General features: G+C 39.3%; 1 protein-coding gene across 1 annotated transcript in view; it reads left to right on the forward strand.

The window, feature by feature from the left end:
- Nucleotides 1-16,344, forward strand: part of LOC126267231 (atrial natriuretic peptide receptor 1-like) — a 427,041-nt gene that overhangs the window by 276,128 nt on the left and 134,569 nt on the right. The window contains exons 8-9 of the mRNA XM_049972213.1: nt 5,702-5,848; nt 9,532-9,655. Coding sequence (XP_049828170.1) covers nt 5,702-5,848; nt 9,532-9,655 — 271 coding nt within the window. The remainder of the gene's footprint in view (nt 1-5,701; nt 5,849-9,531; nt 9,656-16,344) is intronic.

Below are 16,344 nucleotides of genomic sequence, written 5' to 3' on the forward strand. Positions count from 1 at the left end.
AACACGTGTTACACTGCAGCCGGCATGACACAATAATGACCCGGGAGGTAATTGGAGGGGCTCCAAATTAATATTCTTTTATGTTGGTCTTCGTGAATTATATTCTGTTGTGTTATAAAAAAGACCATTTGTACCAAAACAGTCTCGTTTATTTGGTGTGTGTTACAATTACTCCAGTGTTAGGAAGGCCTATTTTGTTTTATCAAGCAGACATGACAAAATAGACATAATCAGGTTGAGAAACCACACCAGTCGGGTACTATTTGTATTAACAGCTTACGCAGTATTAGACAACAATATTTCGATTTTTCATGTAGCATTTGACAAACTTTGATGAGGTAATAGATTCTTTCGCAGAAAGGAATGCACACCATGTAAAGCTGTAGCATGATTAGAGAAAAAACAATGCTAGGAGCTAAGCATTGAAGAAATGTGTACTGTCTTGCTTGTTTCTTCTCTTTACTGCTTTTATGTATCCTATATTTAATTTTACGGTACCCAAAACAGAACGTTTTTAGCTAACGGGCGACTGGAAGCAGGAGAGGCACCACAGGACATTTTAATTTCCACTGTCCTGATTATAGTTTGGTGGCACCCAGTACAAAAAATACATGTTTCAATTCCAAAGAGCAAAATACAGTGACTTGCAACAAAAGAACACTGTGTGAAGAGGGGTGACACTGCACTCTGGCACACTTAAGACCAAATAACGTGTCTTACATATCATCGAACATATTTGTTTTAAGTATCAGACTCTTCAGAAAGATGTGCGCTATAAAATGAACATATTTTTGAAAATTCTATTTTTGAAAATTTTTGACGTATCTCAAACGCTCAAGGGAGAGGGATGGAGGAAGCACAATCTTAGTATCGCCCCAGTTCAGAAATATCGTAGATCCAGGGCAGTCTGAATTATAGTGGGGAAGCATGTAGTCTCCACGTGACCTGTCTTTACATTTAGTAATTTTGCTGTTTTGCTCCTCTTTTACTGCTTTTAGGTCAAATGAAAACAAAACGGAATTCTGTGGCCGGGAGGTATCAAGTGAATTAAAATACATTCACATAATTACGGAAGGCTAATATATGTTATTAGTTTCAGATTTTATTTTATTTCCACTTTTCTGACAGTCATGCATTAATCGACTTGTAGAGCAATGAAGTTATTTTTGCTGATTTACTAAAGAAATTTGGTTTTTATTGGCCTTTTACGCCGAGGCAGTCAATGTGTTTGAAATTAAGTGTTTAGTTCCATACTATTGACTAATTTCAACTGCTCGCTGCATTTCAAGTGCTCGTTTTCAACTTCTCTCACGTATGGCATTGTGCCATAATATAGAATCAAAAATGAGTTAATACAGTACTGGTACTCCAAGAAAATTTACATCCCGAAACCCACACTGAAAAGCTTAACATCAGGTTGAGGCCCACTTAATTGGAAATCTGGATATACAAATGTGCTCTTTATCTATGCAATTGAAATGTGTCATTTTAGTATTATGGTTCACGAAATTCCGATGCTCGTGGAGTATCCTCTGATGTCATTTTTCTTTTATGACATAATGTAACATCTTTTAATGTTTTACACGTACGAACATACAGGCTTCCATAGTAGCTGCTCTTACCTGGTGCTCTGTGACAGCTACTGAACTACTGAACCTGTTTCTAACAGGTCGTGGGAAATTATTGTGAATGGTAGTTTGAAAAGCCTTACTTTCAAAGTAAATTTCCTTTTACGCAACTCGAACTATGTGCGAGAATGTAAGAAATTCATCGTAATCACAGAGCATTTGATGACTAGCCATTTAGAAGTGTTTCGAGCCAAGAAGATCAGACAGTCATGTCGTTATTATGAGCAAATTGATCTAGTGCTATGGCAAGCTCTCTCTCCTCTGTGGTAGCTAGTTTATTTGTGGAAAACTTTGAGGACAAGTCACTGGACTAAGCTAAAAATTTTACTGGCACATTTGTGTGATATATCTTAAAGTGTAACACGCGCAAAAAAAATCAACATTATATGTGAAAGCTTAGCTTCTCTTGCAGCTTATTAACCAGAAACCAGTATTATATGTGAAAGCTTTGCTTTTCGTGTAGCAACAGTGATGTTGCTATTAGCTGACTACATCATGTGTCCTGGGGTCTGAATATCCGGTCATAGGCTGGCGAGATCACGTGCCATGAGCTATGACTGGCTTACAAAAGCGCATCACAATCTCGATTACAATGGTTCGGAAAGTAACATGCGGTGTTTGGTGGAATTCAAATTTATTCTTTTGTAATATGAAAATATGCAGCGTACATGTTGCACATCAAAAATCTCCCCAAAAGGAGTTTTCGTCCCTCAGTTTCGTTTTCTAAAGTGCTGGGATATTCTACGCCTGTGTATAAAAACGTAACCATTCAAAAGGATTGACAAGTTTTTAGTTCCCAGGGAAAATATACTGCCACTTAATAACACGGAAAAACTGTTTTCATCCGGGAGAAAGTGTATTTCTAATGGGGATATCTGGGAAAACTTTGAGAATTTTTTTTCCTAGTCCACGTATACACGCTGTACGTGCTTTCACAGTGTATATACAATATTACATCGTACACAATGACTTATGATGCAATATATTCATAATATTACACAGTACAAAATGACTTATGATACAAAAAAACAATAATAATTTTGTGAGATATAATTAGCTTATATTATACATCAGTGGTTCCTAATTATAGTTAATTTCTTTAACACTGATTTCTGTTGCTATTTCTTTTTATGATGTCTGAGATTTATCACTCACAGGATAAATGTTTGATCATTGTTTGCTAATGTAGACAGCTACACTATAAAATTCTCCTCATGTCAGAAACTTTTTTAGAGTCGAGGGGAATGTTTTCTGAGTTTTGAGATCTTGTAGTTGCATTGACATTGCTTGTATTAACTCGCCAGAGTATTTGGGTCCTTTTTCAAAAATCTTAAGTCAATGTGGAATGCACCACAGTTGTTTTCTGTTCCTTGTGTTGTGTATATAAACAGTCTCATTACTCTCCATTTTTCGGTGATCACGTAATGCATGCACAATAGTCTTGAATATATAAAATGATGGAAACTTTACAATGTTTAGTTCTTTGAAACAACTTTTATATGATTCTTTTTGCTTCTTTTTCAATGTAATTTGAATGGCTTGCTTCTGCAATGTGAATATTCTCTTCATTCCTTTGATAGCTGACTACCCTATATACTGCGATTCCACATAGCATGTATGGTTTAAAAAGTCCATGATAGACAGTGCACAAGAAGTCTCGGTGAGTAAAGTGAGCCCATTGTTTCGTTATAAATATCACAGAGCAGAGCTTACTTTAAACAGTATTTATCCGTTCTTTCCAATTTAGCTCACTGTCTATTGTAATGCCCAAAAACTTAACTGAAGCTACTTCTTCCAGTCCTCCTTCATCTAAGCAAGCATCCATATGTTGTTCCTTTTGTTTATTTTTGAAGAGCATGTACATAGGTTTTTTTTTTTCGGATTAATAATTAACTCATTTTCAGAGAACCATTGTGCTGTACTACTGACTGATAATGTATTTTGCTCAAGTGCCTCCAAATTGTTGGACACATTTAGCACAGTCATATCATCTGCATAAAATATTTTGGTTTCATTTTCACATGTTTGTATATTATTAACAAATAAATTGAAGAGAACATGTCCTATTACAGATCCTTGAGGTACATCATACTTAATGCTTCTAACTTCAGATTTTTATGAGTTATTAATGGCTACATATTGCCTCCTGTTACTTAGATATGATGTTATCCAGTTTGCTGCATCTCAATGAATACCAGTGTTCTCTAGATTCTTTACTAGGACTGTATGATCAAATGTGTCAGATGCCTTGGATAGATCAATAAAAACTCCAGACACTACAATATTGTTGTCCAAGGACTGTACGATTGATTATGTTAATGATTCATTTGCTGTTTCCATTGATTTCCCTTTCTGATATCTGTGCTGTGCTGGAGTTATTACATTATGTTTTTTCCAAATAAGTAGTTAGTCTGTTTAGCATGGGAATTTCTAATACTTTGGAGGAGCCTGATACTAAAGATACTGGTCTTTAGTTGTTAGGGTTGTCATGCTTTCCCTTTTTGTATACAGGTACTGCTTTAACTAATTTGAGTTTGTCTGGAAATACTCTTTCTTGGAAAGAGCAGTTGGCAATATCCAGTAGTGGTGTAGTTATTTCTGCTACCACCTGATTCATCGGGTAGTTTGACACATCATGTCCAGCAAACTTTTTTGTTTTTAGCTTTTTTATAACATTTGTCAGTTCCTTTTCAGACACTGGTTTCACAAACATTGAGTGGTTTGGCTTATCTGTCACCATAGTTTGGTGAGCTCATTGGCTATTATATCCATGCTTTAGTTTCTCCATTGCATCTGTGTAGTTATTATTCAGGATGTTGGCAATTTTTGTTTTATCTGTGATGATTTTGTTTTCATTTGTTTTCTCCAGTATTTTTTCTAGCCCCTCTCAGAGTTAATTATATTTCAAGCTGCTCTCATTTTATTTGTTGATTTTGAGTTGGTCTCATTGTTTGTTTTCTGTAGTATTTATTCTAGCACATCTCAGGATTAATTATATTCCAAGCTGCTCTCATTTTATTTGTTGATTTTGAGTTGGTCTGATTAATTGGTGTAGCATTTTCTTGTCTTATCAACGACCTGTATTTCTTCAAGTGCTACCTATAGGTTTCAATATTTTCTCTGTGTTTCATTTCTCTTATGGTAGCTCTCTATTCTATTATTTCCTTCATGATCCACTGCTTATTTCTTGGTTTTTGGAAATGCTAAACTGAAGTAATGTGTTAAGGTGTCTTCAAAAGCATACATTTTTAATCTGTTCCATGGGCTTTAAGTGTGTTCATCCACTGTTCTTTCTTAACATCACTGTGAAGATGTTGATATTTTGTTGGCTGATAGGCCTAACATCTCTTTCTGCACTTTTATCTTCCTTTTGTGAGTTCAGATTTCCACATACTTCACAAAGAACATAATTTTTATGGTAAGACAGCAAATTTGACTGAAACACAAGAAAAGTTTCTCTAGAATGTGTTACTTGTCATCAATAAAAAAAAAAAAAAAAAGGAAAAACGTTAGTACGCAAATCTTCTATTCTCTATCAGTATTGAACAAAATTAAATCCAAGAATCATATTCACATTCATGAATATGATGCAACTCTGGCTGCACAGTGTATTTGTGCCAGACCAGGACATGAACCTGGATTTCTTGTTTTACGCAACATGTCACCTTAACAGCTTCGGTCTATCCAAACACACTCCCCAGATGGACCCAAATTTCTACATGTCACCATCATGTCTTTTATTATTTGTGACTATCTTTTTGTTGTGCCTATCTGCGACTCAGTATCTCCGCTACATGGTGTGTAGCATCTTTCCTTTTCATAATATTGTTACATTCCATCCTGGATTTTCCGCTGTTTGATTTCATTATGTCTACATCCTATACTTGCACAGATACTGTTATTCTTCTACAAATAATTTATGCAAACGTAAGCTTGTACTATCTTTTTAGACCATAGATTCATATTATAATTATATACCTGCATACATGTCACAATATTTGACAAGAAAAGATCCAAATTTTGGAAAGCTCACTGAAAAAGTATATGAATTAATTACATCATTTATTACCCAGAGGCTACTGTGAAAACTTAATGGATGATCTGCTTCGCCGCATGGAGCAATATGCAAACAATTTGGAAGCACTTGTTGAAGAGAAAACAGAGCAACTCAGTCAAGAAAAGAAACGTTCTGAGGAACTTTTGTACCAAGTACTACCAAGGTAGGAACTTTGTTTTGAATATAGTTTTAATGTATTTGCCTACCTAAAAACATCTCTCTCTCTCTCTCTCTCTCTCTCTCTCTCTCTCTGTGTGTGTGTGTGTGTGTGTGTGTGTGTGTGTGTGTGTGTGTGTGTGTGTGTGTGTGTGTGTGTGTGTGTGTAAGAGGCAAAGTGGGGAGTTTGTGGAAATTACTTGATTGAAAAACAGTAAGAAAAAAAAAGTTACACTGAACTATCTCTAATCTGGCCCTCAGTAATCGAGTCCACATCCAGCCTCTAGCTGCTCAAGCAAAAATGATGCACACAGTAATGAATACACGTGTGCAACAATATTCAATATTATTAGTTAATTACAATGTTAAGCAATGCTATGTGGCTTTGTTTGTGGTTCAGAATCATGACTTCTAAAAGGAAACACATTATGCTACGCCTCAAGCAGGAACTTGAAATCAGAGATAAGCTGGTTCTTCGCAGAAAGCTGATGCTGCTGCCTACAGTGGTGGATGAGCAACTGTTTATGGCGAAACTTTAAGAAATGAAGAGATAATCAAAAACATTCAGTAAAGTTACAATGTAAGTGGTGAAGAACAGGGCATATCAGGAGAGAACATGAAAGAAACTTAACACTGCTTGTGCTGGAGCTGCAGACCTCTTGCTGGAGCACATTAAGCAACAATCAGAGACAAGCAGTACCAATGTATTCTTGAGTGATAAAGGACAGCTGTCATGTATCACCTTGCAACAACTAAAAATCTGGAATATGTTTCATAGTGAGTGATACTATGGTATATGTACACACTCCAGCATTAGTGTTCTACAAAAATGAATGTACCTTGGGATTTAATGAAGTACAATCTCTTTGTGTTTACATTAAATTTAAAACACTCTCGGTAATCCGGCACTTCCTACACTAAATTTAAAACACTCTCGGTAATCCGGCACATGTTCTGTTACCAATTATGAGCTGTATAGCATTGGGTGATCAGTCTGCACCACGTCGGACAATATAGAGAACAAACAACACAAATATTTAGTATTATTTAATTATTTTTCACATGCTGAACACACAATACAATTTTTATCTGGCACAAACTGTCAGCAAACAGACAGATGCAGACAACTTTGCTGATGTTCATCACTTATGTTGCCACATAATTTCATAATCAAGGACAGCCTTTCATGTAAAAATTTTGATCAAAATATTGCGCAGGCTCTTTATCAACACAAGGAAACTCTGCCTCAGGAAACCAACATCGAATTCCTGCACAGTTTTCATGTAAATAATTTGTCTTTTAAGTTTGAATTACATTGCAGATCAATCAGTTCCACCTGCATGCGCACAGCGACACATTCAACTGGGTCAGAAAATGCTCTCAAAAACATATGCAAGACTTGCAGTCTCCTCAACACATTTAGAAAACAATCCCTGTAATTTTTTCAACACCACGATGAATTCACATTTTCTTTAACACCAGTGAGCTTAGGAAAATGCTGGTGCTTCTTGTCCGAGTTTTCCACTTCCACAATGCGTTTTTTTAAATGCATCACCATCAAATTAGAAATAAATGGGTTCTCATCCTGCAACACATTGCTGTGGGCTGTGTGCAGTCAAATCCAACTAAAAGTGAGTTCTGCACTTCATTCCAGATGTTGTAATTCTCATTTATGCTTTCCTTTTTCCTTCAGAAACTCAACAGTAGTGAGTTTTACATTTAAAAAAGTTCTAGGGATTGACTCTTATAGTCACTATACTCTGTAATCAATTCTACCAAAAAATATTATAATCGATTATGGAATGATGTGTGAGACTTCAGAAAATTAACTGTTTGTACCACCAGTTTCATCACATGCTCCATGTTTGCAAAGTTGTCACAAAATTCTCCTTGATGGAGAAAACAATGAATCCCATGCAAATCATGTTAATTCTTTTAAATTTTTTGTTTTTTCATCACACACTAAATCTTTACATTCTTTCTCCATGGTATTATACTGTCGTTTCGTATCAAACTTGTTGAACCAGTGTTGATTATGCACTGTAAAATAGATAGTGATAATTCTCATCCTTCTATTCAGTAATTCCCATTAATTTTTAAAGAAGTGCGACAGTAGATCTTTTCATACAAATAGCCACTAGACCAGTGTCCTTTACACTACACTTCACTGGTAAATGAAACCATGTTGTGTACCAAGTACTTCTGAGAAGGACCAAAATGCTAAAGGAACCAAAGTGAAATCCATGTGTCAGGAGGCAGCTATCATTACAGAAATAAACTATGCTTCTATCAGGTCTTTTATTATTTTTCCAGTGTAAAAGGTGCAAATGATTTAGTTTTTGTCTTTAAGCCTCAGAAATTCCTGTTGAAAAGAGAACTGATTATGTCAGTGATGCAATACACTCAGTACAAATTTTGTGTCATTGTACAAATTGGATCAACTGAACTTACAGACACCAGTAGGCAGCTTTTGTTGAAGTTTTGAGAACATACCTTCACCGAGGAGTCAAGCAGTATATTGTTCCCTCCTACAGGTATCTCGCGAACAGACCATGAGGATAAAATCAGAGAGATTAGAGCCCACAGAGAGGCATACTGACAATCTTTCTTTCCACGTACAATACGAGACTGGAATAGAAGGGAGAACAGATAGAGGTACTCAAAGTGCCCTCCGCCACACACCGTTGGGTGGTTTGTGGAGTATGGATGTAGATGTAATGATGATGTAGCTTGTTACTTCATAGGTGCACAAATGTGAAGAAAGACTGACAATATTTTTTTTGTGTGTGTCTATATTAAGTTTTGGGATGTAGGTTGAATAGACAAAATGATCTGTAGTGTAATCTGAGCTCAGGGTTAGGTTGTAAGGTGACAAACTGGTTGTGGTTGTGACGTCAGCACCTGCGAATACAGAATATTAGAAGCGTTGATATACTGACCTGTAGCAACTCCGAGTTCTAGGTTAGTTTGAAAGGTGACTGGTTGTGAGTTGACGAAGTGGTATTGGAGGCTTCAGTTAATCCAGCAAAATTCATCTAAAACAGGTAACACTGAATGGCACCAATGTGTAACATTGTTCAAATTCTTATGAATTATTTCCTTCCCTGACTTGGACATCAACAGTGTTTCATAGACAAGCATATTTTTGTTAAAATGTTAAATCTGTACACAATTTCATGATGTAAACCAACTATGGTGTACTACTTTCTCAGATTTATTCTGTCAGAGAATTATTCAGTTTTATTTTTCCTCTAGATGAATGTTTGCTCTTGCATTCATGTATAATCTTGTTAAATAATTTCATTCTTGACTAACCTATGCAAATGACATGTCTGTAGTGATATATGTGCTGGGAAAATTAACCCCCAACAAAATAATTCACTTTAATTTGTTTTGCCCTTGCATATGAAAGGCAAACTTGTACTTCATGAAACATTTTCTTGGGGTTTCAGTTACTCCTTTGGTTGCTTTAGATTTATAATGTTGTTGAAGTTATAAGTTGTGCAGTTGACATCAAGAACATTTTCTCCCTTCATTTATAAGAATATTCATGATTTTATATTATTTTATTTTAGTAATATTTTTTATAAATACTGTAGTATCTGCCTCTCTTTGGAGTTTACAGTTAAGCTAAATGTTTTGAAACTAACTATAGAACTATGAGTGATTTTTGTCAGTTCTTTGTTCCAGACCTGTAGCAGAACAGCTCATGGCTGGAGAAGTTGTGCAGCCAGAACAGTTTGAAACTGTTACAATTTATTTCAGTGATATTGTTGGTTTTACTGGCCTCTGTGCTCAAAGTACACCAATGGAGGTTAGTTCAAAGAGCTTATATAATATTATTACAAAGCTATATTGTCTCTTCTTTTTTTTAAACTAACAGTGTAAAGTATTGTTATACAGCAATGATGGGTCATGCATGGTATACTTTGACTGTGGTGTACAAACAGTTTACAGACATAGCCTTTCAGAAATGCTTCCATCCTTGGCCTTAAAGCCAATGACCATATCCTGTTGGACATCAGACAAATGACTCTTTCTGCATTACACACAACAAATGCACTATTTCTTGCATCCCATCCAGCACATTTTTCATACCCTCCAATGCTAGTGCTGCCACCTGCCACCTCTGAATGGTTTCTGCATGCTGATGTCGAACATAGGCAGTAGTCACATTAATGTGGCTGGACGGTCTAGTATCATACTCTCTGCAGCAAATATTGTAGTTTCTAGTATTATTATTATTATTATTTAATAGATTTTCTTTTCTTACTTTAGCTAATGAAAATAGTTTAACACTGACAGGTACATCTGCTTGGATCATGGTTAACTTTAAAACCTCATGTCTTGAATTTCCATCACTTTCAGCATCAATATTAATGCATCACACTCCAAATAAATATTTCATGTCAAAATTATAATTTACATAAAATAGTAATTAGAAAAAGAAATCATTAATGAGGAACAATGTCAACAAATGAGAGCAGTAAATCAGACTTTAATGTTCCTTCACTGGTGAAGTCCTTTGAGATAGAGCAATAGCACTAATTTAATGCCCATCCCAGGTAGCTTAGTGGTCAAAGAGACAGAATGTCAATCCTAAGGGCCCGAGTTAGATTCCCGGCTGGGTCGGAGATTTTCTCTGCTCAGGGACTGGGTGTTGTTTTGTCTTAATCATCATCATTTCATCTGCAGCGACGCACAAATCGCCAAAGTGGCGTCAAATCGAAAGACTTGCACGCAGTGAACAGTCTACCCGACGGGAGACTATTTTTTTAAACTTAATAAACTACAATACATAATTCTTACTCTGGATTTGGCAGTTCTAAAATTAACATAGCCTATTCAACAACTGAAAATTCAGGATGAAACGTACAATATTATGAAAAAGATAGTTGCTACTCACCATATTGCAGGGATTCAAAGTAGCAGATAGGTACAAGAAAAAGACTGTCAGAAAATGGGCCAACAAGGCCTTCGTCAGAGATGGGAGATGCATCCAGGTGGTGGGGGTAAGGAGGTGGCTAGGGTGGGGAAGGAAAGGGATAGCAGAGGTGTTGTACAGTAAAGTGCTGCTTATGGGAGCATACAGGGACAAGGTGGAGAGAGGGTAGGGCAGTTAGGTGCAGTTGTGAAGTTAGACAGAGAGCCAGGGAGGATTAGCAGAAAAAGAGAGGAGTAAATACAGACTGTGTAATGTTGGAGACTGGGAAAAGAGGAAGTTATGGGAATGTAGGATATATTGCAGGGAGAGTTCCCACATGCAGAATTCAGAAACGCTGGTGCTGGTGGGAAGGATCCAGATTGCATTGGCTGTGAAGCAGTCATTAAAGTTAAAACACTGCATTGGGCAGCATGCTCAGCAATAGGGAGGTCCAGCTTTTTCTTGGCCACAGTTTGTTGGTGGCCATCATGCAGACAGTCAGCTTTTTGGTTGTCATGCCCATGCAGAATTCAGCACAATGGTTTTAGCTTAGCTTGTAGATCATGACTGGTTTCATAGGTAGTCCTGCCTTTGATGGGATAGGTGATGCTTGTGACTGGAATGGAGGAGGTGGTGGTGGGTGGATGTTGGGACACGTCTTGCATCTAGGTATACCCATGAGGCAAGGAGATGAGAGCAGGAGTTGTATAAGGATGGGCGAAGATATTGTGTAGATGTGATGGACAGCAGAATACCACCGTGGGAGGTGTGGGAAGAATAGTGGGTAAGACATCCCTCCCCCTCCCTGCCCCTGCCTCATCCTTACACCCTGTGTGTGTGTGTGTGTGTGTGTGTGTGTGTGTGTGTGTGAGTGTGTGTGTGTGTGTAAATTCTATCTCCAATGAGGGGCTTGCTGGATGAAAACTCATTTTTTGAGTCTTTTTCTTGTTCCTCTCTGCAACTCAGCATCTCTCCTCTATGGTGAGTGGCCACTGTCCTTTTCATAATATTGTACGTTCTAATCTGGCCTATTGTTTTACAAAAACTCATCAGAACAATTCAAATTATTTACCTGATTTCACATAAACTATGAATTTCAGTTTTCTTCAAATTTTAACACTTTGATTGTTTCTTACACTTTTAGCTTTGTAGTGCGTCCATATACGACGGAAAATCTATTCCTGCCTGACAGTCACCAGTTTCAATCATTTCATTTTACATTGTCATGGCATCTTATTTGTGTGTCATCCATAACACACTCTACTTTCATTCAAAACACAGTCCAGGCTTCATATTGATAGCGATTTGCCTGCAAACATAGTTTTGTCTAAGTCTATTATTTTACACACCACATTCCAGATACATAAATATTAGTACATATACTTTTTCTAAAGTTATTATTTTTCCTTTTCATAACAAATTATATCTTCAACTACACTCCTGGAAATTGAAATAAGAACACCATGAATTCATTGTCCCAGGAAGGGGAAACTTTATTGACACATTCCTGGGGTCAGATACATCACATGATCACACTGACAGAACCACAGACACATAGACACAGGCAACAGAGCATGCACAATCTCGGCACTAGTACAGTGTATATCTACCTTTCGCAGCAATGCAGGCTGCTATTCTCCCATGCAGACGATCGTAGAGATACTGGATGTAGTCCTGTGGAACGGCTTACCATGCCATTTCCACCTGGCGCCTCAGTTGGACCAGCGTTCGTGCTGGACGTGCAGACCGCGTGAGACGACGCTTCATCCAGTCCCAAACATGCTCAATGGGGGACAGATCCGGAGATCTTGCTGGCCAGTGTAGTTGACTTACACCTTCTAGAGCACGTTGGGTGGCACGGGATACATGCGGACATGCATTGTCCTGTTGGAACAGCAAGTTCCCTTGCCGGTCTAGGAATGGTAGAACGAATGGTTCGATGACGGTTTGGATGTACCGTGCACTATTCAGTGTCCCCTCGACGATCACCAGAGGTGTACGGCCAGTGTAGGAGATCGCTCCCCACACCATGATGCCGGGTGTTGGCCCTGTGTGCCTCGGTTGTATGCAGTCCTGATTGTGGCGCTCACCTGCACGACGCCAAACACGCATACGACCATCATTGGCACCAAGGCAGAAGCGACTCTCATCGCTGAAGACGACACGTCTCCATTCGTCCCTCCATTCACTCCTGTCGCGACACCACTGGAGGCGGACTGCACAATGTTGGGGCGTGAGCGGAAGACGGCCTAACGGTGTGCGGGACCGTAGCCCAGCTTCATGGATGCGAAAAGGTCCTCGCTGATACCCCAGGAGCAACAGTGTCCCTAATTTGCTGGGAAGTGGCGGTGCGGTCCCCTAGGGCACTGCGTAGGATCCTACGGTCTTGGCGTGGATCCGTGCGTCGCTGCGGTCCGGTCCCAGGTTGACGGGCACGTGCACCTTCCGCCGACCACTGGCGACAACATCGATGTACTGTGGAGACCTCACGCCCCACGTGTTGAGCAATTCGGCGGTACGTCCACCCGGCCTCCCGCATGCCCACTATACGCCCTCGCTCAATGTCTGTCAACTGCACATACGGTTCACGTCCACGCTGTCGCGGCATGCTACCAGTGTTAAAGACTGCGATGGAGCTCCGTATGCCACGGCAAACTGGCTGACACTGACGGCGGTGGTGCACAAATGCTGCGCAGCTAGCGTCATTCGACGGCCAACACCGCGGTTCCTGGTGTGACCGCTGTGCCGTGCGTGTGATCATTGCTTGTACAGCCCTCAAGCAGTGTCCGGAGCAAGTATGGTGGGTCTGACACACCGGTGTCAATGTGTTCTTTTTTCCATTTCCAGGAGTGTATATTTTAATTACTCTCCAAATTGAATGTTAATTAACAAAGAATTTTTCATTAGCTGGTGCTTGCAATAAATTGAAATTACTGCTTCTCAAAGTGAAAGCAAATAAATGAATTTAGCAAATTAGGTGCTAGTGATAGCATTTCTAGACTTACTTAACTAATTCTACATATTTACTTTATACTGGTTTTGCAAAATGTCTCAAAAATTTTTTAAAGCTAGCACAAATCACTTACTTGCAAAATTTGCAACATAATATAGTTATCATTGTTTATACCTGTTTCTTTCCTCTGTTTATATAGAGTGACAGGTTTTGTAGGTAGGCCACATTACCTCTAAAAATCTTCATTATGAATTATTTCACATAACACAGAAAGAAATTTGATCCAAAATCATAAAATTATTTACAAAATTTTCCATATTACTTTATTTTCATTCTTAATTTCTCACAATTGTGTTTAATTATGTCAACATTAGTAGACCCATTCTGTATTCCCACTAAAATTTTTTTTTCACTGTACTACTCAGTTTATTTTAATAGTCACATCCTGTGAGTTTTCCATCACAGATTCAAAATTCATTATTCAATTTTCATCCCAGCACCACACCCTCATTCATTATTGCCAGTGTTTTCTACCCATATGTGTGGATGATTGAATCGTTGACTGCTTTCAAAGTGGTCTCTTTAGCACACTTGTCTGAAGGGAAGAAATTTACAGGCAGAGTGCTGACATCTGAGCCGGTGTCAACCAAGAACATCCATTCTGTAGAGCAATCAGGAACGAAAAGCCTTTGTGAAGGTGCGTACCTTACAGCTGTGGGAGAAGTCAATCCACATAACGTAGGCTCGTGCTGAAATGGGGGTGTTCTCCTTCCATGTGTCTGTGAGTTTAGGAGCAGTTGCTTGTTGTCACAGTCAGCTGCACCTAAAGCAGGCTGTGGGATGCGTTTGGATGCTAGCACGGTGCCTTACACTTCATAGCTTGCGCGCCGAAATGCTGGTGGAACCAGCAATAACTGGCGCCGTTGTTCGCGGGACGCAGGCAGGCGCATCAGGCTGGTGATGAAGCGTGTGTGTATCAGCCGCCGCATTGTCGCGTGGCTCTAGCCGCTGCAGCTAGGTGGTCAGCTGATCGATGGCAGTGCGGAGAGATCGGAAATCTTCAGTTGCGTCCAGCGCTCATTGTGCGGTCGTGGCAGCACAAGCTGGAGGTGCCGTGTCAATCAGCTCCGGCCGTGCTCGGCTGGTGTTGTAAAGGTGGTAAGGTGGTTGTGCAGCCACTGCAGCACACGAGTCTACCAGGGAGTGCGCTTTATCGGCCACTTGCAGCAACTCGCTTAATTAAGGTTAAGCACACCTGCGGAGGTAACTGCTGTTGTCATATGTGCACAAGTAATGTGTCTGAGAACACAGAAGGGTCCACCATCGCAGGTAAATGTTGGTAAAAGTCTGAAGAAGACCTGTCACTATGTTTCTGGTGCAAGAGCTGTGTTATCCGCTGGTCCACAGGTTTTGTGCAACGTGAAATTAATGCCGTCTTGAGGGTGAGGCTTGTTGTGGTGGGGGTTAATTATATCCAATACCACTGACAACGCACATTGGTCCAGGTTGCATATCACTAGCATGAACTGTTCAAAATCGGTGATTATTTGTTGCTGCACGAAAATGTGAGAGCGGCACCGACGTGGGTGATGAAAACGCGAGCAAATTTGGTCTGATATCGGCATGTCCTGTGGGCTAATTGTGCGAGGCAATATCCTGTGGCGGCGGCGTGAGACCCACCGGCACATGCAGTTGGAAACGTAGCGTCGTGGACGAAGTCGGTTTGAGGTGTAGGAATCCGTGGCACTCTGAACTGAGGGTTTTGCTGCATCGTGTCGAGCTTCTTCTTGATATTCTGGATGACACCGTCGATGTTGCAGAAGAGGTTCTGTGCAGACGACATGTCGATACGAGACGTCGCGGAAAATGTCTAAAGAAACTTGTGTACTGTTACACCGGTTAGTTACGGGGTCACCACTTATATAGGAGTAATTTCACTACATAAAGGAAAACGCTTGTGTGGATTTTATACTGTGAATGATCACTTTTATTGTACTGCACGAACACAATACATCATACGTACGGGAAACAAACACTGGTTGTTTCCTCCAAAGAACCTCACTCGCAAAGGGAATGTTTCAGCATCCTGTCGACTATCGACTTGTATCTCCCACAACGTATTACATTCTCACTAGCTAACTTCACAGCACGGCAGCACCACAGACACTACTACTTTCTCTCAGCAGTGAAGAAGGTTAAAAATGATAGATAAAGTTTGGAATGACTGAAGAGGAAGACTGAAAGTGTGAAAGGAAAAATGGGTAATATCACCAATAACTCAAATACCTGGTGACCATCATTCACCTGACACTGCAAAGAGTGCAATGCCCTCTGTGGTCTTTACATTCAGCTCCTATGTAATTCATGCAAATCCTCAACTTTTACCTCTGTTTGATCATGGACCAATTTCTAATTCCTCTGCATCTGCCCCACCTTCTTCACCATATTCACGATAACCTTCCAATTCCTTCTTTTTCCTACAATATTTATAGAAATATTGTGTGTTTTCCTCAGTTTTCAATTTCTTTTTCCTAGAAATGGCAGTGTAACTGTTCTCCATTTATTTACAGAACCACGATCTTCATCAATGTCCAATTTCCCTTTGTATTTATTAAAAAAGTCCACC

Source organism: Schistocerca gregaria, chromosome 4 (assembly GCF_023897955.1).
Source record: "Schistocerca gregaria isolate iqSchGreg1 chromosome 4, iqSchGreg1.2, whole genome shotgun sequence".
Classification (NCBI taxonomy): domain Eukaryota; kingdom Metazoa; phylum Arthropoda; class Insecta; order Orthoptera; family Acrididae; genus Schistocerca; species Schistocerca gregaria.